Source organism: Buceros rhinoceros, unplaced genomic scaffold (genome assembly GCF_000710305.1).
Source record: "Buceros rhinoceros silvestris isolate BGI_N320 unplaced genomic scaffold, ASM71030v1 scaffold18536, whole genome shotgun sequence".
Lineage (NCBI taxonomy): Eukaryota > Metazoa > Chordata > Aves > Bucerotiformes > Bucerotidae > Buceros > Buceros rhinoceros.
The window spans coordinates 424-20,095 of NW_010417126.1; the positions used below are offsets into that span (position 1 = coordinate 424).

Sequence of the window (19,672 nt, forward strand, 5' to 3'; positions counted from 1 at the left end):
TGAGGTGAAATATGGCAAACCTTCATTTCGTCCAGCCTACAGAGGCTGGGCTGTGTCATCCCTCTGTACGGTATCTGCTGCTTAATTTGTATTATGCTATTTTTCCTGGTTTGCAAATCTTTTCTTGGAAAAGCCGTAGGTATATATAAGTAATGTTTACCTGCTTCTGTGGCAGCCTTTTCTTGTTGTTGCTTCTCTTTAAATGCTTTTGGTGTTTCATGCAGGAGGAGAGTAAAACTAATCTGCAGCAGTGATGGATCCTTTAGAGAACAACTTGTTTGATCTTCCCGATTATGAGAATACAGAAGATGAAAGGTTCCCACCTCTTCCACCCCCTGACTCTCCAGGAAGAGACAATGTCGAATGGGCTCCAGCTAATGAAGGTGAACACCCATGACCCCTAAAGATCCCATTTTGCAGAACAGACAGTGAAAAGCTGTGAAATAATGTTAGTGATGTGGCACTTCACTACCTGGAGTTTACTTCATAAAAATAGTCTTGCAAGGATAAGAAAGCAATTAATAAATTTAAATTGTTTTTGGTGATCTACAGTTACCCCCCATCACTTAATCTCAGAAGAATGTTGGGTTGAGTATCCCAGGGAGATGTTGGTAGATGTACTGGAGCATATGAGCTAGGAAAAAAGTCCAATATACTTCAGGACAGTAGAAGTTATTTGTAGTTGAAAAGATGTTGCTGTGTGCTGAACAAGCTATTAGAAGGTATAAAGGTTTTATTTTAACTGTTGTCTACTTCTACTCACGTTTGCCTGTCTGTTCATAAGAAAATAGTATTTTGGGTAGGTTTAATTATTAATATTAATGCTGGTGGTTTAGGTCTGTCTTTCATATCTGTCAGTGCAAATTTTGGGGGACACCTATTAAATTATGTATATTGATAATTTTAGTTTCTGAACTTTTAGAGACAGCATCTACTCTCAACACATTTCTCATCAGAAATACAATGTGAAAGTTCTTTAAAAGGGACATTTCTTAATTTGTAGAAGCTACTTTGCTAGATAAGTTGATTCCCCATTATATTTTGAAGGATTTATATCCAGTGTGTCTTGTGGGAGGAGCAAAGTGAAATGTGCAGATGTTTCTTTGGAGTCCTGTCCCTGCAGTGGAATACTGGGACACTGCCTTTTTGATAGGGTAGAACCTTCATGTTTTCCTGATGCTCTTCTAGTTGACATCAATTGCATTATGTACTTACAGTCTGAATTTTCTTTCTTAGAACCAGAGGGAAACCAGCAGTCGCAAACAAAGGATTCCACTGTAGCTACGCGGAAGGCCGTTAAAAGACCAATGCCTAAACTAGATGCCCAAAGGTAATTTTTTTTTTACAGGTTTCTTCCTGTGATGAATTTGGTGTACGGCTGTGGGAGAATGATGAAGGTTACTGTGATCCCCGCTTGGTCACAGCCAAGTCAGAGATCAGGAGCTGTGGAGAGGAAAGTGCCTCTTTCATGCTGTATCTCAACTTTTGTATTCCTTGCCTGCCTATATACTGCTATTTCTAGTCTAGAACTTTCCTGAAGTCTCCTTGGGACTTGGTACATGACTAATACTTTGATAAGAGATATTTATTATTTATACATAGGTCTCTTCCAGCTGGGTCATCTTTATTTTGCTTCAGACATGGGGCTGTAAATTGCTTTATTTAATTAAAGACGGCTTCAAAATAAAACCTCAATGTAATGGTGACTGTGAGGCACCCCCTAAAGTACGCTTAGACCTACTTATGTACAGACTGGATGAAGTCTGTACAAGGACAAAGGATTTTAATATTTTTGTTGCTGTTCTCACTAAAACTGATTAGGTTCTGTATAAGCAGTGGAGAGAATCTGAGCTTTCTGTTTCTTCCATTTTAAATACCCCAGTGAAGTTAACTGATACCAGAGATCACGCATCTAATTAACTTTACTTAGCCAATACAGATACAAGAGCTGATCATTCAGTTCTCTTTTCATGTACTCAAAATCAAGGAATATGTAGAGTGAATTAAAAAAAAAAAAATCTTGGACCTTGCAGCAATCTTTATCCTGGTTTGTGTGTCTTCTTAATGACTTCTGATTCTGCACATCTTTCAAATTCAGTTATGTAAAGGAATGTGAGGGGGTTTTGTTTGTGTGCTGGGGGCATTTGGGTTTTTTGTTTGTGGTTTTGGTTTTTTTTGGTTGATTTTCTTTATTAGAAGAAGAAAATACGGGTTTCAAATAACTTCGCCCACTTGCTGTCACCAGGCTAATTTCAGAAAGAGGACTTCCAGCCCTAAGACACGTGTTTGACAACGTGAAGTTCAAGGGCAAAGGGCATGAGGTAGGGCACAGTGAGCTTTGATTTTGTTTCGTGGGAGGCTAACCTAGATTTGATAGATTGCTGCCCATCTGATGTGGGGAGAACTGATCTTACACTCTGCTTTCTAGCACTGTTTGAACATCCTGTGATGGGGTTTGTAATTCCAAATTCAAAAAAACAACCAAGCGTGTGAATGTTTTAACAAAATGCATGTTTTAGTTTTAAAGGTGTTTTCCAAAACTAGGATATCACATCTGTGACTCTCTTTGCATTGACCATGGAAAAGAGGATTTTGAAATTGGAGCAGGCTAGTAAGATTCACATACAAATACTTAGATAGAGAGCTGATTTTTCTTTAAATATCATTAGACTGTGGGCTCACTTGGAGGACACCTTGCATCTCTGGTTTACAGAGGACATCAGTGGTATAAACTGTCTCTTTACGACTGGAGGCACAAAGAAACTAGGCAATACTGCTGATCTGAGCAAGAATCTGTACCTGATAAGGTTAATTAAATGTACAGTTTTCTATGTGTTCTAAACATCAAAACAATGCCAGCTCCCCCACTGTGGATGGGGTTTTTCCAGTCTGGGTTCAGACCCACGTTGCTCCAGGGCAGCTCCTCAGAAGCCTGTCGGGTGTTTTACAGTATGTGCAAATGCTGTTGCTGGCCTCAGATTGCTGTCTTTCTCGTAGCTTGGAATTGCGCTTTCAGATGTGATGGGGGGAGGAAAGGTTACCCACACATTCATATTACTTAAATTTTCAAGCGACTTTCAAGCTGGGGCTGCTTAGTATTTTCAGCACCATTCCTGTCGCATTTCCCTCTGCAGTCCATGAGTCCGTTCAGCACTCGCTAGCTGGATGTCTTGTTTTACGCTCTAGGCAGAGGACCTGAAGACGCTCATGCAACACATGGAGCACTGGGCTCACAGGCTATTTCCAAAACTGCAGTTTGAGGATTTCATTGACAGAGTCGAATCTCTGGGAAACAAAAAGGAAGTTCAGGTACATACTGCTCCTCTCGGTTCCTCTTCGTGTGGTAGTGAATCATCAAAGAGGCACGTTTAGGAGAGCAGGTGTGCAACAAAAGAAGACTTAAGCTGTGCATAGTGCTAAGGAGTTTAAATTGTTTAAATTAATTTCTCTCTTTTTAAAAACAGCACTCTCCAGTATTTAAGTTCACATTGAGTTATAACCTTTCTTTATTTGAATTAGTACTTCGGAGAATTGGCTTTGACTTTTCCAGGACATCTTTAACCAAAGTAAATTGCTTAAGAGTGCATGAAGTGGTTGGGTTTGGAGGTTTTGTTTGTTTGTTGATAAGTTTGACTCTGCAACAGACTACTTAGCTGCTTCACCTGGCAAAGGGATAGATGAAGGACAAGGAAAACAATCCACAGCATTAGTTGTGGGTCAAACATACAAATGTAGTGAAAGGAATTATTTTTTCAAAGTAATAAAGTGGAAATTGGGAGTAGTATTAAAACCAGCAATGTAACACAAAAGATTTTGTTACAGATGAAATACCAGCATTTTAATCTCTCTTTTGCAGACCTGCCTAAAGCGGATTAGACTTGATCTTCCTATTTTACATGAAGACTTTGCGAGTAGCGAAGGTATGCTCATCATGCTGCGTGCTCAGTAGTTTGGTGCTTAAAAATACTTTGCTTCCCCTCCTACTGACCAGAAATTGATGACTGTGACGTTTTTCTAATGTAGAAGGAATTGTTGAGTGGTGCTTTGTTGTAAAACCAAGCTTCTGTGAGACTTACAAAACTGAACAAGTATGTGAACTAAAATGCTACAGATACATATAAAAATAAATAAAAATGTTAAACTAGATTAGAAATAAACTATTTTTTTTTAATAAGAAGAGGGAGCAGAGTTTATCTGGTATTTTGAAAGAAACTTTGAGCAGAAATGAGAGAATTTCACACTCATTCCTGAGGCCCTTTGCAGGCATTCATGCTTTCACTGGTGGACTCTCTTGAAACAATCATCTACCTTTTATCCAGTGGGTCTTCACTTCTCAGCCTCCAGAGCAGCCAGTGCTGGGGTGTTCTGGTGGATGAGTTAACCAGTGGTAAAACCCTGCCCCGCCTGCGGGGACGCAGTTAAGGACATGTGGCTGTCTTCACCGATGGCTGCGTTTGCTAGAAATGGAATGCAGCCGTAAGCAGCCACAAACAGCGAAGCAAATGGTTCCTGCCGACAGTGTCTGCAGAGTTATCAGATGTTCTGTGCGATGGTTCCATACATTTGTATTTCACTGTGGTTCACTGTTCTTGAACACTGTTAGTGAGCGCACTGCTGCAGTGGGTCAGTCTTCTGCTGAACTCGAGTGGGTATGTTACAGTTCTGAAATAAAACCTCGTGCTAGAGTTTTGTATTAAACAGCAGCTAACCTCTTTATCCACAGGCTTGCAGTGGTGCAGAGGCACAAGCATACTTGGCCTCAGGTCCTCTTGAAAGAGTGCTCTGCTTTCTCTGTTGGTGGGTGAAGTTTGTCTACTGGAGCTGGACTGCCTCAGTTTTGTGTGTTTTAATGTTGGCAAATAGTCAGTACTTCGTAACAGCAGCACGCTGAATTCAGACCCGCCTCTTCCATGTCTGTGTTCAAACCTCTGACTGGTGCCCATCACTAATCCTGCCACTTCCCAAAGGACAGGGTCATATCAGTAGGGGTGGGAAGGAAATTCTCTGGCTTTTCAGTAAGGATTGCCTGAATTTACTATCTCTCGAACCTTGATGCACAGCTTGTGCTTGGTAACTGAGTAGACAGCACCGTGCCTCTCTAAATTCAGGCATTTACTAGCTGTGTGTTCAGCATCTGATAAGCAGTTGTGTATTTTCAATGTCAGGTATGTGGATCTGGGCAGAAAAATTGCCCATTAAAACTAAATTACAGAACGTTGTTCAGCTCTCAGTACCACGTTAAAATGTGGAACTTAAAATGATTTTAACATGTCTTGACAGATTTTTGACAGTAGATCTCAGGGTTGACAGTGCTGATTTTGTGACTCTTATCCCTCATTTTTAACTAGGTGGCAGAGGGGACAGCAATGGCCTGGATGCAGCCGCTGACGATGCGCATCCCTGCTCTGCAAACGCAGATGAGCTTCATTCTCCGCCTGTTATAACCCTTACAGAAGAGCAGCAAGAGCGAATCAAGAAGAACAGGCAGCTGGCCTTGGAACGTCGGCAAGCGAAGCTGCAGTGGAACAGCCAGTCGCAACACAATGGTAATAAACTCAACTTCTGAGTGAACATTGAAGGCAGGAGCCTGAGCAGTTTCTACAGCTGAGCTCTGAGTCAGTGAAAGGAAATGGTAGCGATGGCTCTTCTAGTAACAAATGGTGTGATTCTCAAATTTAAACCGTTCCCGTCCTCTGATTGTGGGTTGTTGGGTTTTGGGTTTTTTTTAACAGAGCTCTCCACTGGTTACTCAGAAGAGTTTAATACCCCAGCTGCTCCGGATCCTGCTGACCTTACTGAAGACCCTCAAGTTAGTTCAGCTGAGGTTGGTGTTACAGAAGCTGAAGATACAGAATTGGAATGTGCCAGTGAAAACCAGTAGCTGTTCTCCACACTTGGAATGACTTTCTTGACCAAAAGACCCCAATGTTTTCACTACTGTCACTGTATTGAAATGTTGCTGGCTCTTTGCACTCTGACTCCACAAACTTCCTGGAAGTCTTCACCATGACACCTGGACCTCTGGCAGAACTCTGCAGGTGAGCAGCTCTGCACAGCGGAAAGCAGAGCAGAGTTCTTCATCTGCGTTTGAGGCGTCTTTTCTCCCCAGACATTCTTCTGGAAATGTTCCTGAGTTTTTTGAGCTACTTTGAGTTTTGTTTACAATTGATGTCAAACAATTGACTGGGAATTGACAGGTGAACTTGCTAATAAAGTTGGGATGTTTGGGGTTTTTTAATTGAGGGTGTACACAGAATAGTGGGTACTGCTGGGTCTGAACTGAGCTGGCTTTTTTTTAACTTGCTTCTCCAAGTACCTGTATCTTTTTCTTATAAAGTGGAAGCTACTAAATTGCAGAAATCAAACCTTTAATTCTTGTATGAGGCTGATACAGCTACAGCCCCTCCAGCCTTCCCCATCCCTGGTGCCCACAGGCACATACATCCCCTTCAGAGAACACACTTGGCTTTGACCAGATTAGTTTCCTTCCTTCAGTTGATTGGTTTTCCACCTCAGGGTTGTCCCATCCCCTTCCTTCAGTCTTGTTTCTTCTCCTTGCACAACAGCTCTTCCCTCTTGTGGAACAGACAGGGATCCCTGCAGTGGGAAAGCCCTGAGCCCACTTGCATCAGCAGCACAGGCAAAGAGTTTCTAGAAAGTGAGTGAAGATGAGCAGCACTTACCAGCAGCTCAGTAAGTTGATGTCAACAGGGGGTGTTCTATGCCAGATGTGCAACTGGGGGCACTTCCGAATACTGAATTTTGTTTATTGGACTAGTGTGAAGGAGTTTGCTCTACATAGCTACAAGTTAAACTCACTACTGGGGTTGAGCCTGGAGAAAGGGAGGCTCAGGGGAGACCTCACTCTCAACAGCTCCTAGACAGGAGCTTGGAGTAAGGAGGGGTGTGTGTCAGTCTCTTCTCCCCAGAACAAGTGACAGGACAAGAGGTAATGGTCTCAAGATGTGCCAGGGGAGGTTGAGGTTGTCCCTGAGGAGCCGTTTCTGTCCTGTTGGGGTTGTGCAGGGCTGGCGCAGGCTGCCCAGGGCAGTGGTGGAGTCCCCATCCCATCCCTGGAGGGGTTTCCCAGCTGTGTGGAGGTGATGCTGAGGACAGGTCAGTGGGGACCTGGCAGTGCTGGGGGAATCGGGGGGACTTGAGGAGCTGAAAGGTCTGTTCCAACCCAAATGATTCTGTGAACTATAATGGCAGACCCCCAACAGCTTTCAGTTTTAAGAACTTAAGTTATGGACAATATGGTAAAGTAACTTTGTGAGTGATGGTTAAAAGAATTCACCACACTGAGTTAAGTCTGGAAGACGAGATTTATCATGTATAAAATCTTTTAAAACCTCATGCATGTTCATAATCTGGTAAAAATAATTCTTTTTTAAAATAGACATTTAGTTTCTTATTAAAAGGACTCATGAATGTTTAAATAGACTGCTTTAAAAAATCAACCCCCCACACTCCATCATACAGTGAACAGGAGCAGAACATCAACAATCACATGTTGCTCGGTTCTAGTTCAAGTTCTAACATCAGTTGAAACATCTAACAGGGCCAAATCCCTGATCTCCTCCAGCAGATGGTACAAGCTTGGCCCCTTGCTCTGGCAGTACTCCTGATAGTCTTCATCAGTGATGTCAGCTCTTGCTTTTTCTTGGGCTCGCTGGGCTTCCTCTGCAGACTGACTGACTTCTTTCACCAAGTCAGCCTTCACCCCATGAAAATTCTTCTGGGAAGCCTCTGTCTGGGCAGTCTGGTATGGTGCGTTCCTGATTATTTCCAGCTTGATGGTGTCGGCATGGCAGCGGGAAGTCTGCACAAGTATTTTCACCTGAAAAACAACAAAAACATTATTTAATTTCTGATAGTCCTATTTCCTTCTACTTCCTTCAGATTAAATACTCACTGTAATATGATCAAAAAGGCTTAATGTAACAGATTCTCCAGTAGTTGTAGTAGAAGTAATTTTACTCTGAAAGCGATGAAGTGATCCAGGCTTCCACTCGCAGCTTCCATCACCTTGACAAGAGATGACTAAGCCTTCCTTGTTTTTCATATAGGCAGCACCTTTGATTCCGTATCTACAAAAGAGCAGATGAGCAGACAGCAGCTGGTCTGACACTTCACCCGTGTCAGTCCTCTACCTTTTGAAACCAACAGAAGGCTGGCGGGGATTATACAAAAGCAACAGAAAGGGGCAAAAGCTGTAGCTTGATAATCCTGCTCCAGGGACACTGGTGGGCATTGTCCCACAAACCCCCGAGGACATGAAAGCAGCAAGGGTAAAGTACAGTCAGTGATCCATTATCTCATGCATTGGGCGCAGCCTGGAATGGCCCAATGGTGGAAGAAGAGCAGCACCACAGGTTCCTCTGGACAGCACGGAGAGGAAACAGTCCTCCATTCGTAAAGACCAGCAGCGTACCTTGCACTGGCTCTCTGGAAGGAAGTCTCTTGTGGGTGGGCCAGGCCCTCAGGAACGCTGGAGACGTCAGGCCTGCCACGAGCTGGTTCACAGCCAGGCGCAGCCCGTGGCTGTACTCATGAGGTCGAGAGTACTCATGTAATGGTTTGCTTTTCCTCCTCTACCCCATAGAATGGGGTTTTTTTGTTTTTTGGTTTTTTTAAGAGTTCTTTCATCATTCACCAACCAGTTTCTAACGTCAGCAGAACACATTTAGTATACTTTAAAATACAGATTTAAAAGCTCAGAAATTAAAATGTAACATTAGGTTCACGCAGAGCTGCTTTCTACTGGCATAAATCTGAGGCTGGCTGAGATAGAGGCACTTCTGAGAGCCTAACTGCCATAAGCAGCACCACGTAAAGGTTTCCTCTGCGCTTCCCTGCTGCCTCCAAGAAGTAGCTGTTCAGAAGGTGCTCTGAGCCTGCATAAACTAGTGTCTGTGGCGGAGGAGAAGAGTGCTGAGTAATGCAAGGCTTTGGCATTTGGAAAATCACTTTCTACTGTTCAAAAAAAGTAAAATATATTCCAGTCATTGTTCTGTCCTAGCAGCTGCCTGGGCAAGAAGTGTCCTTTCCATGTTCTGAAATGAATTCACAGAGTGCAGAAGAGCCTCACCATTTCCTCACAGTACGGCCTTTCCAGAGCCCAGGCACAGAAAAGCACTGCTTATGATTTACCACAAAGATCTAAACCACAGCCACCAGTCAACGCAAGGCCAGGCTATAAACACTCCTCTTCTCAAGGACTGGAGGTGTCCTCAAAGCACTTGAGTAATATTTACATCTCATTTGTAAGCTCAGTCCAAGCTCTGACCAACTCACCTTGGTACGAACACAAGCACACCGTTTGTTCGGATCGAGTAGATAACTCCATCTGCTACACAGCGCTCATCCGTTTCTGGGGTCTTGTCTTTGAAGTACATGCACTGGAAGAGTTCGGTAGACTGTTTCTGAGCACGCTGGGCTGCCTGCAAGCACCCCCACAAAAAGAGAAAACCACCAAAATATATATTTCAACCTGCTGGTTTGGCTTTGATTTCCAGAGTTGTTTTTCCAGCAGCATCCAAACATACACAGACAAACAATGAATATCTTACCCGGTTTCTGTTATTAATGTGTCTGCACAACTCCTCAAGATCTTTATTACTGAACGCATAATCCTTAACATCACCTTTAGTTTCGTTCAGCGTCGCAGCCACCAGGAGCCTGTGGACAACAATATCAGCGTATCTTCTAATTGGAGAAGTGAAATGAGTGTATTTCTCTAAGGCAAGTCCTACGAATACAAAAGGAAGGGGTGTTAGGCCACCAGCTGCCTCCCGCTCAACAGAAATAACCACACAAACAGCATGAAGTGACAAGATACCATAATGATGAAACTCTTCTTCTGGACAGGAGCCAGTTGAGAAGTACAACGCATTGGACATTGCGTGAGTGGCCATAGATCGCAACAGTTTGTTCACAATCGGATCCAACGGGTCAGTTGCTTTATCCAGAGACTCGGCCAATGCTTTGTTAGACCTGTCAAAAAAGTGTGAGTTCTGAAGGAAATGATGCTGCTCCCAATAACAGCTTATAATGAGAAGCAGCAGACAAAAGCAGACAGCATCTCCTGTTCGGAACATCATCTCCCGCTCACAGAGAGGTACATTTTTCTTTTCAGAATTGCTCTGCAGTGTCTATTGACATTGTTACTCGGACTGTAAGGGTTTGTAATGCTAACACAGCCCAATAGTGAAGTGCTTAAGATAAGTAACAAAAGATACCGTGTGTCCATTGAGAAACCTTTGGCACTGGCACATTCTCGAAGTTCAGTAAAAAACTCCTGTTGGGGTGGAGGGTGTTGACGCAGCAAGGCTTGATGAGGAAAATGTTCTGCAATCTTTTTTGCTACCCAGTGGTTGGCCAGAATCATACACTCTGCTACAGTCTCGTGCACCTCCAGTGGCTGCTTGGGGATGAGATCATGGATATTATGTTTATCATCCAGTTGCACTCGGATTTCTACTCCTTCTAGCTCCAGAGCACCACAGTTGTCCCGCTTAGCTCTAACGTGTCGTGCTATATCATTGAGTTTTGATATTGCCCAAACCAGCTCCGCCAACTTCTTCTGCCTAGTTCTTTCATCCAAGTCTTTCAGTTCCAGGATATCGCCAACAACACTCGTGTCTCCATCTAACAACCCCTGTGCTGCTTCGTAGACCAGCTTGTACGCAGATCGGATGATGGTTTTGTTGTAGCAGACTCTCAGGATTTCGTATGATTCTTTTTCTAGTTCCCACAAGACACTTATGGCATACCTTAAAGATAACATCACAAATCTATCAATTGTCTCATTTCAAGCACATGTTACTGTTCTTTTTTTTCTTAACTGGAAATATGTTTATCTTCGTGACACAAAGCAGATCTCAACAATACCACTAACTAATGCCCTTGCCTCCCAGTCTCATCTAGCACAACTTAACAAGCGAGGACTAACCGTGTCAGCAATGTTCAATCCACTGGTTGAGGCAGAGTACTCCTAACACATGCGGCCACACCTATTTTGAATAAAAATTAAGGACCGCTCACATGGGTGCCGGCACTCGAGCCTAAAACCCGTGTTAAAAAATGAGCAAGCAACATAGATACCTTCAACTCTATGTTGCTGTTGGAATGCAAAGCAAAGTGCTAAAGGTATGGGTAAACACTGGAGGGTGAGATAGTCCCTGTAAAATACTGTAATTCAGCTTTTTGTGAATCCCTACTATTTCACTTACAAATAGCAGCACATAATTCAAAGAGCAAATGCATCAGCAGTAACTAAGCAAACTTACCTATCAACTCCACTGAGAAGAGAGCATATGTCAGCACTCAGGACAGACGGCAGCATGTCGTACCGACGATCCGCTAAATAGTAAGTTGTTGCCCTGAGGATAACATACATTTAGATGACCCATAGTGTGACTTTAAAAGGTTAATCTTACAGAACCCACACAGGTACAACACCAAATTATTTAAATAACTATTTGTACAAGACTAATTTTGCCTTTCTCAGTATCTTCAACTGCCAATAAGGCCAGAACTAGAGCTGTACAAAACGTGCTCAGCCAAGGAGGTCTTTTACCAGCTCTACCAACCATCTCTGCTGGCCACACAGTTTACATCTCTTGGCGTCTACAAAGAATACATTTCATAAAGTGATTCGGCAGCTTAAGTTCAAAACATTGGCAATAATAGAAAAAAAGATTGGAATACTTGGCATATTAAAAAACACGATTGACTATTAAAACATAAGCCAGCCAAAGACCTCGGGAATTAAATTCATGTGGGTGTTCTATGGTCTATGTGAAGAATCATCTCACTCGGAATGCGAACAGGTGGTTTGTAAATACTTCAAATAACAGACGTTAAAGTAGACTATAATGCAAACGGTAGTGATTGGGGAAGATAAATCCTAACTTCGTAGAAAAGAGCAATTTCATAGTAAAAGGGTGAAGTGAAGCAGAAGGTCAGAAAGCAGTTTCTTCCCCAGCAGCTCTATTTTACCCAAATAAAAGCCAGTACCATTCATTTTATATTAGTTTTAATAAGCCGTTTCCATGACCTGAAAGAAGAAAGAACTCCTTCCTTCCAGTGTTTCTCAGTGTTTTCTTCAGGCAGCATCACAAACTTCTAAGTTTCATAAATCTTCTAAGTTTTAGAAAATAATTTACCTTGCTCTGGCCTCAACATCAGTGTAAGAATTTGCCGCTACAAAATGGGTTACGTCTGCGATGTGAACGCCTAACTCCAGATTCCCATTTGGGAGAGTTCTAACGGAGAGCGCGTCATCCACATCCTCACAGCCTTTTGGGTCAATGCTGAATATCAAGTGTGTATCTCTCAGGTCGAGACGGCTTTTTTCCTCCTCTGGGTTCAACTTCCACGGATTCTTTGAAGAACTCACAGGCATTTCACTCATCTGTACAAAAACGTTATTGTTGAACATACATTTATATCTTTTCTACAAAAAGAAGACAAACGAGACCCTGGAAAGCAACATGAAAGATAATCTAATCACAAAGACTAACCTGGATTTCTGAGAAAGCAGCAACACAAATGCTGTTCTCCACCAGAATAGCTGCAATTTCCCCCTCAAGATCTCCAATTCTTCCTAGAGCTCTCACAAAGTGTCCATTTGGATAGAGAGAAGTTGACTCCCAAGAATCAATACGCACGACAACTCTATAATCCTGCAGCAAGACAACTCTGTTAGAAGAGCAATCTGCTCCTGGCAGGCAATCGATACAAACACTCCTTCAGGGGCAAACGACGCTATCCAAAGAGACTGGCAACTCTGAAAACTTTATAGGAAGGGAAAAGAAACCCCAAAGAGAAACATCCAAACATATCCTGAGAATTGCATTTCTTTCCTGATCAAAGACCCACTTGGGGTCATTCTATGGAGAATCTCTATCTTGAAGCATAAAAATAAAAGCCAAACCAAGATGTGCACAAATGTTCTTATACCAGAAAAGCCACAATTGGAATTTACTTCTTGTCTGCAAAGAAGTACTGAACTTTACAAGGTAAAAGCAGCTAGGAATGAACAAACCCACGATTCATTCTACAGCAGTGGCAGGCAAATCACAGCAATTCATTATCAGTCTGGTGAAAAGCTCTTCTTATTCCTTTCATCGCAGTTATATATAGTCACAGAGCCAATAAAGCCACAAGGGCTATTACAATTTATACCCCTAAGGTGACCTTTAATTTATCAGAAAAAAACAAAGCAAGTAGCATAGGAATGCTCAGGGTACCTGGACACCAATAAACTTTATTACCTGAAGCTGACACGGTTTTGACAGGAATTGAACACATTCCTTCAAGGCAGAAATTGAACTACTCTCGCAGACTTAACTTTATTAGTAGTTTTACCCATGTTTTCACCAAGGAAAACATCATTAGAGCATATAACAGCTGCACAATCTTGGAGGAAGATGGAATAGAGAAACACTGCCGTGAAATTACCTGTAATGCTTCAGCTTGCTGGGTACTGATCCGGATTTTGGGAATTCGGTAGTCCCAAGGTGTAACAAGGATTTTCTGAGCATTTCTGCTCTGGGACTGGCTCTCTTCTTTGGAGGGGAAAGTGACCACATAATCCCTCCAGTTCTTTTGAATGATTCCAACAACTTTACCTTTTAATAAGAAACATTGTTGGTTGTGCATTAAAGAGTTAAAATGGAACATGAATGCAACTATGCGGGAGGTACAGAAGATTCACTGCTTTGTAATATGAATGAATGTGTCCACAAATCTGTATTACAGTTACTAACAACACAGGGTATGCAGACAACACCACAAGTTGGTTATAAACTTATTATAAACCTCCGAACGCTTTCAACGCTGCCCTCGGCGAGCTGTTAAGGTGTAGCTATACCAGCAGAGCAGTATTTTCAGTTAAGACTCTATGGAACCCAGGCGTGTCACGGTGTAATGGGAGCGGATACTTCACCTAACAGTTCTTTTTTTCATCTCAAACTTTCTTTGTCATCAAGGAATTAAAAGGATGCTGTTATCTCTCTGTATAATGAACAGTGACTGCAGAGGATCGCGTGCACCCTTTGGTAAGCTGGTCTGTGTTAGAGCGGCGGTTCTGCTCATGTACAGTTGTGGAGAGTGACAGCATGTGTCTGGATAGCAAAGTATTCCAAACTCAAAAAAAAGGGGGTGGGGGCGGGTGTTGCACATAGAAAGAATCCAGTGGCTTTGTTAGAATGCTTTAACTTGGGATAATCACAAATTTACTATGGTGCAGAAAATACAACAATCACAGAAATCGAGGGGATGAAGAGTCCAACACAGCTTGGACCAAGGAAGTGACTTAAAATGCTATATCATGCCCTCTCCCTTACCTGTGGGCATAGGGTCACCAGTGATGTCTGCAGGGGCTTTATCCTCAGTCTCATTTTCACAAAGGGCAACAGTCCTTCCTTTCCATTCCTGCAAGGGTAGTAACTCAACAGCTACCACATCACCATGGATGGCACGATTTCGAGCTTTGGCACCGTAAATAAGGATATCACTTTGGAGTTCTAAATTTAAAATAAAAAGAAATAGAACTATTAACTGCTAAAAAATTCAAACCCCTCCACTCCTGACAGCCTTCTGCTGAAATAACAGCAATGACATTTGCAATATGATTTCTTCCAGAAAGGACTACTAGCAAGAAAATTAAAATCTTTTCCTCTTTTTTTTTTTAAAGAAGATATTAATTAAGTGAACTCTTGAATAAAAAGCAGCAGAGGCTGGGATGAGTTCACTATTAGTAGGCAGCAGTTTTAAAAACTCACAACACAGTCAAATAGTGGAAACCACTGCCCCAGGAATCTGGGCAGGGTTCTGAATAAAACAAGTTTTTCAAAAACGATTAGTATATTGAACACTGGTTTGACTGCAGGGTCTGCCACAGGAACATTTGAAAGTACTCATTAGTGAAAGCTGGGACAACATATCTGCACAAGGACAAAGGGCTGGTCCTTCAGAGGTATTTGTTATTAACTCATAGCAGAATGACAATTGTATCCAAGAGGCGTTTCTCCTATTAGATTCACAACGACCAGCTGCCTAATCCTGCCAACATCTACACAGACACTTACTGCAGTCAAATGGGTGGCCATCTGAAGTTAGAGCAAAGCATGGAGACAACAATTTGTATCAGTATTCAACTTCAGAAACAGTCTGTTAGCAGGACAAGAGTCCAAAACAAGGCCAAAGGTACCAAGGAAGAGAAGGGGGACATCAAGTGCATTGCCTTCTCTGAGGCCCACCCTCCAGGTTCATCTTCAGCCTCCTTTATGGCCCTTGCAAATAACCCGAGCACTGGAGTACCTTGGCTTTCATCTCGTTTAATAACTGAACAGCTACATACATACGGCTTCACATATACGGCGCAAACTGGATCAAAAAGGCATGGAGTAAATCCTCCCATTGTCTTTTCACCTGTTTTTTTGCTGCCAAATCCCTGAAGTCGAACAAAAGCTTCCAGTTGTGCTCTGTGCTTATTGACATTCAGTGTACCCTAAAAGAACAGAACAAACCCATAAACAGAATGGAGCAGTCTCACCTCTAAATTGCCAACCTGGAAGTATAAAACTTGGGGGGTTACACTTATTTTTACGTAAATTAGTAGTTTTTATTGCTACATAGTTATTTCAAACACATCCGTTCTCTCTATATGGGGAGAATATATGATGCAGAACCTGAAGTACTCAATTCTGGAAAAGAATGGTAAGTTCTTTAATTGCAAACTGGTAAAGGTCTTTTTACTCAATGCACAGGCAGGGTAAGATTACTTTTGCTGCCTGCCTCAATATGTGATCTGGAGTTAATTCTACAAGAAAGAAAAACCTCAGTCTGTCTGTTTATATTCTATTCTCACTTCGCTGCTGAAAATGCCAAGAAAGGAACAAATTACTACATCTAATTCTGTAAATTATTTTTAGGAGAAGGACACTTGTCCACCAACAATCCATATTAAGACCCTGAACAGCCGTAAAGCCATAAATTAATTTCACTGACTGAGAGATCTCTGTGCAAATGAAGTAAGAAATGCTGCCCTTGTGCAGCATGATTTATATTTAAGAATGAGCTCTAGCTGCTTCATATCACACCTAGTTCCTCAATTTACAGGTATATCACATATCAATCCGAAGAAAAATCCATAGCAAATTTAAGATCCTTAATGACAAATTCTCATTTTAACTTCTCCAAGAGAAAAAACCCTATGTGTTTGCAAGGTGAAGGAAAATATTTTGAGAATCCTAATCCCCTCCATCCTCTTACTCTTGCTTTTTTGTTTTCTTTCCCTCTTCCCACTACAGCAATATTTCTTTATCTAATCAGTAATTCAGGCAACTCAAGGGACCAAGCACAAGGCTGCATTGTTCTGTGTGTGCTCTCTCTATTGCAGATTACCTGGATGTACCTTCCAGATTTGATCCCAGCCTCCAGTATTTCCACGGGCAAGTGCTCAGGATATTCTTTTCCGTTGTTTTCTCGGCTTTCACTCTCCCGCTCACGACGAGCTTGAAGTATAGAGTCAAAGAGTTCATGGGCAGCCTTCAAGTCAGGCCAAAAGTTATCCAAGTAATTCTGTATGCACACAAATAAACAAACATAAAAGGATTTAGAGGTCTCTGTTCTTTCAATAATGGATTTGGAAAGCAAATAATGGCCTAGAGCTGTCTCAGATGCTGTACTCAAATAGTACATCCGAGTGGTAATGATGTGTCTGCTCTAAACACCACAGATTTGCTCCAGATTCCATCTAACTCATTTGCTGAATACCACAAAGGAGGCCTGACTGTTAAGACAGCGCAGGGAGTCACGAACTTTTACTATCAATACAATCCATCCAGCCTACATACCTCTTGTAAAGTGTCATAGCAGAAAAATCAAACTGGCAACTCACTAATATTTTTTTACACTTTTTAGATGATTTTGGATGCTACATTTGGGCCACCTTCCATTGCCTCATAGCAATTAAAAAACCCAAGCAGCATAATTTTTATATAGCTTTAAGGTAAATCTGTTTGGTCCTGTGGTTACTCAACATCCTTTCACAGTTAAACACAAACCTCCCACTGAACACAAGCAGTTTCAGAGGTCAACAACTAAACGAAGAATGAATTCTCTTCTCAGGCACCGCTGTATCCCAAGCAGTCAAGGCTAAAGTAAACTGCCGGAATGATGCTGGTGATACTTTGGCTGTGGCTGTCTATGGACTGTTTGCACTGGCTGAGGTAACTGATCATTGTTCGTCATTGCCAAATTCTTTTAACACAAGGAAAACAATGAACAGGGCTCCTAAGAAAGATGACCTCTACCTTTCAGAGCTGCTGTTTTTCTTTTCAGTTTGCTCACTGCCACCATTTTTATGACATTCCCATGACTGACATCTTTGCTTTCTTTGATAAATGAAGACGAGTTAACATGACTGTTTTCTTAAATGTAAACTCTGAAATGATTTGCACTATACATTGGGCTTTAATGTACTTGCTTCATCATTGGATGCAACATAAAGAAAAACTTCCTCTATTTTTCTGGCGTGTTACCTTGAAGGAAATCACAAACAGTCCTTCTGTTTCATTTCCGTACTGCCTGATAGCATCTTCATCTTCTGTAACCATAACAACTGGCATCTGCCCCAAGCAGTGATTATAATACCAGACTGCTGCGTTGTAAATACTCCTAGAAAAGCAAAGTCTGAAATCAGATTTCTTGCATATCTCATTTGCTCCTTGCAGGACATTTGCAGGCTTTCTATAAACGAGATTTTGGTTTAACATGCATACTCTTGAGACAGATACATTAAACCACATAAACCTTGTACCTGCAAAAATTTTTGTGTCATACATAAACACCAAGGGAACAGTGGAAAATAGTGTTTCCTCCCCAGTACATCCACTTCTGCCCAAGCTGGAACACTAGACATTGTTCCTCTGAGTGAGTTTGTAAAAAGCAAGTTGGAAGTGCAGGACTCCAGTGCTACGGTGTCTGCAGGCGATCAAACACCACACCCAACAGCCCCATAACGTGCGTGTGATCGATTTGTTATGCTAACCCACTCTTTAAAATAGCTGTGTAACTTCAAATTAATCCTGCCTTTTTTTTTTAGCATTTTTGCATTTAATTAAGTATATTTTTGTCTATTTTCCTAAGAAAACACTTCCATAATTCCATAGTGCACCGTTCCAGAGCTAAGCAGAGAAATAGTGTGAACTCTCATGTACCCAATGCAGGCTAAATATTCCAGTATTAATACAATGTCACGATGTTGTCTGGCATAGCACTACGTAAGTTAAAACAAACCTGGTCTGCCATTTCTCCATGGATTCTCCCTTCTCTCTTGGCATGTAGGAATGCTGGTGGAATTCATTGGCAAACACAATACAGTCATGACGGGCATCCTTTACTAGATTTCGTAACTTGTTGTACTGTCTGGAATATGAAAAAGATAAATACAGTCTTATGCATTCTTTTGGTAACGCTATTTTAACTCCAAATGAAAATACAGCTGAAAAACTCAAGGAAAAGTACTGTCATGCACAAAGAAATGCAGTCATTGACCTACACCATTGATGATAAAACCTAAACCACCACCTTTTCTAATTTCCATTACGATTCTGATTTCCATTATGATCCATTCTGATTTTTAAATGTGTCATGGTGATACAGGTTAATGTCTGGTAACGCAAGTACCAGTTATGCACAGTGTATTTGTTGACTTTGGGTTACTGTGCTTAAATACACACTTACGAAGTTAGTATCTGTACTTCAATGTAAATGAAAAATAAGTTATAACAGGGTAAGTACCTGCGTCCTTTCTGATGCTGCACAGCTTGACATGCTGTCTGCATGAAAATAATACCTTTCAGCTCCGGAAACTCGAGGATCTCAAGGTAATCTTGAACGATCTTGCAGTCAGGGACAACATAATGCGTAACATCATCCGATAACAATTTGCCATCTAAAATATAAATCAGAGTTCAAAGGTTTAAACTTGCAGTCGCAACACTGGTTTCTTAAAAATGCTTTCAGATGTCTGAAATCAGAGCTGTATCCTCAAAGGCAGACATATCTCTTTTTCTGATGAACAGAATTATGATGATTATGGTACAGTTCTGTGGTATAAGCTCTAAAATTTGTGACAGAACCCTTGCTCATCCTCTGATGCCAAAGTGTGGTGCAAATTCTAGCCAAATGAGTGAAAATTATCCACTTTAATTATTAAAAGGGTGTCCTTTAAGAGTGCAAGTAACAGTCCTTTTTTCCCTCTATTTCCACATGAAAAGAGAGACTATACATCTGCCACAATCTCTTTTCTTGGAAGTTTCAAAGGCTGTAGAATTCTGAGTATTTCTGTTACACTGGTTCCACAGATCATCTTGTTCCACACTATCCATTTACAGGAGACTTTCTTCCTACCTTAACATCAAAGAATAAGGGCACCTGTCGAGAAAAGCAATACTACTGCAAAGAGAAGATGTTCTTGAATCTAAACTATTGCCATCTCTGCCAATTCCCCTCAGGAATACGCCTTAAGAGTACCACAACCAACCCACCACAAATGACATCTTAACATGTACCTCAAAATTAATTAGTTTAATTGCTTCAGGTATTTCAAGTACTACCCAATAGACTTTCAGGCAGGAGGGATCTCCACTGTATT

At 41.6% G+C, this 19,672-nt stretch overlaps 2 protein-coding genes across 2 annotated transcripts; one reads left to right on the plus strand and one right to left on the minus strand.

Annotated features, from left to right (window-relative positions):
• Positions 1-253: 253 nt before the first annotated feature.
• Positions 254-5,881, plus strand: TIPIN (TIMELESS interacting protein). Its single transcript, XM_010138088.1, has 7 exons — positions 254-383; positions 1,237-1,330; positions 2,246-2,321; positions 3,187-3,309; positions 3,857-3,920; positions 5,349-5,546; positions 5,733-5,881. The coding sequence occupies exons 1-7, from the start codon at positions 254-256 to the stop codon at positions 5,879-5,881; spliced, it is 834 nt and encodes a 277-aa protein (XP_010136390.1).
• Positions 5,882-7,528: 1,647 nt separating this feature from the next.
• Positions 7,529-18,962, minus strand: DIS3L (DIS3 like exosome 3'-5' exoribonuclease). The gene is made up of 16 exons (XM_010138087.1): positions 18,817-18,962; positions 18,313-18,441; positions 17,556-17,691; positions 16,417-16,593; positions 15,442-15,520; positions 14,355-14,534; positions 13,468-13,637; positions 12,528-12,689; positions 12,171-12,418; positions 11,292-11,384; positions 10,242-10,775; positions 9,842-9,996; positions 9,573-9,751; positions 9,298-9,443; positions 7,916-8,090; positions 7,529-7,840 (listed from the first exon to the last, which is right to left on the minus strand). Exons 1-16 carry the CDS (start codon positions 18,858-18,860, stop codon positions 7,529-7,531), a joined length of 2,919 nt encoding a protein of 972 aa, XP_010136389.1. The 5' UTR covers positions 18,861-18,962.
• Positions 18,963-19,672: the final 710 nt, after the last annotated feature.

Bases quoted from the DNA above. Each gene is read 5' to 3' on its own strand.
- TIPIN (XM_010138088.1), top strand. From the start codon at position 254: ATGGATCCTTTAGAGAACAACTTGTTTGATCTTCCCGATTATGAGAAT. The intron at 384-1,236 runs GTGAACACCCAT...TTTCTTTCTTAG, and splicing joins ATGGGCTCCAGCTAATGAAG to AACCAGAGGGAAACCAGCAG. The intron at 3,310-3,856 runs GTACATACTGCT...TCTCTTTTGCAG, and splicing joins GAAACAAAAAGGAAGTTCAG to ACCTGCCTAAAGCGGATTAG.
- DIS3L (XM_010138087.1), bottom strand. From the start codon at position 18,860: ATGCAGACAGCATGTCAAGCTGTGCAGCATCAGAAAGGACGCAG. The intron at 16,594-17,555 runs GTAACACGCCAG...GTGTGCATACAG, and splicing joins TGTTTGTGATTTCCTTCAAG to AATTACTTGGATAACTTTTG. The intron at 14,535-15,441 runs GTGAAAAGACAA...TTTTAAATTTAG, and splicing joins ATTTGGCAGCAAAAAAACAG to AACTCCAAAGTGATATCCTT.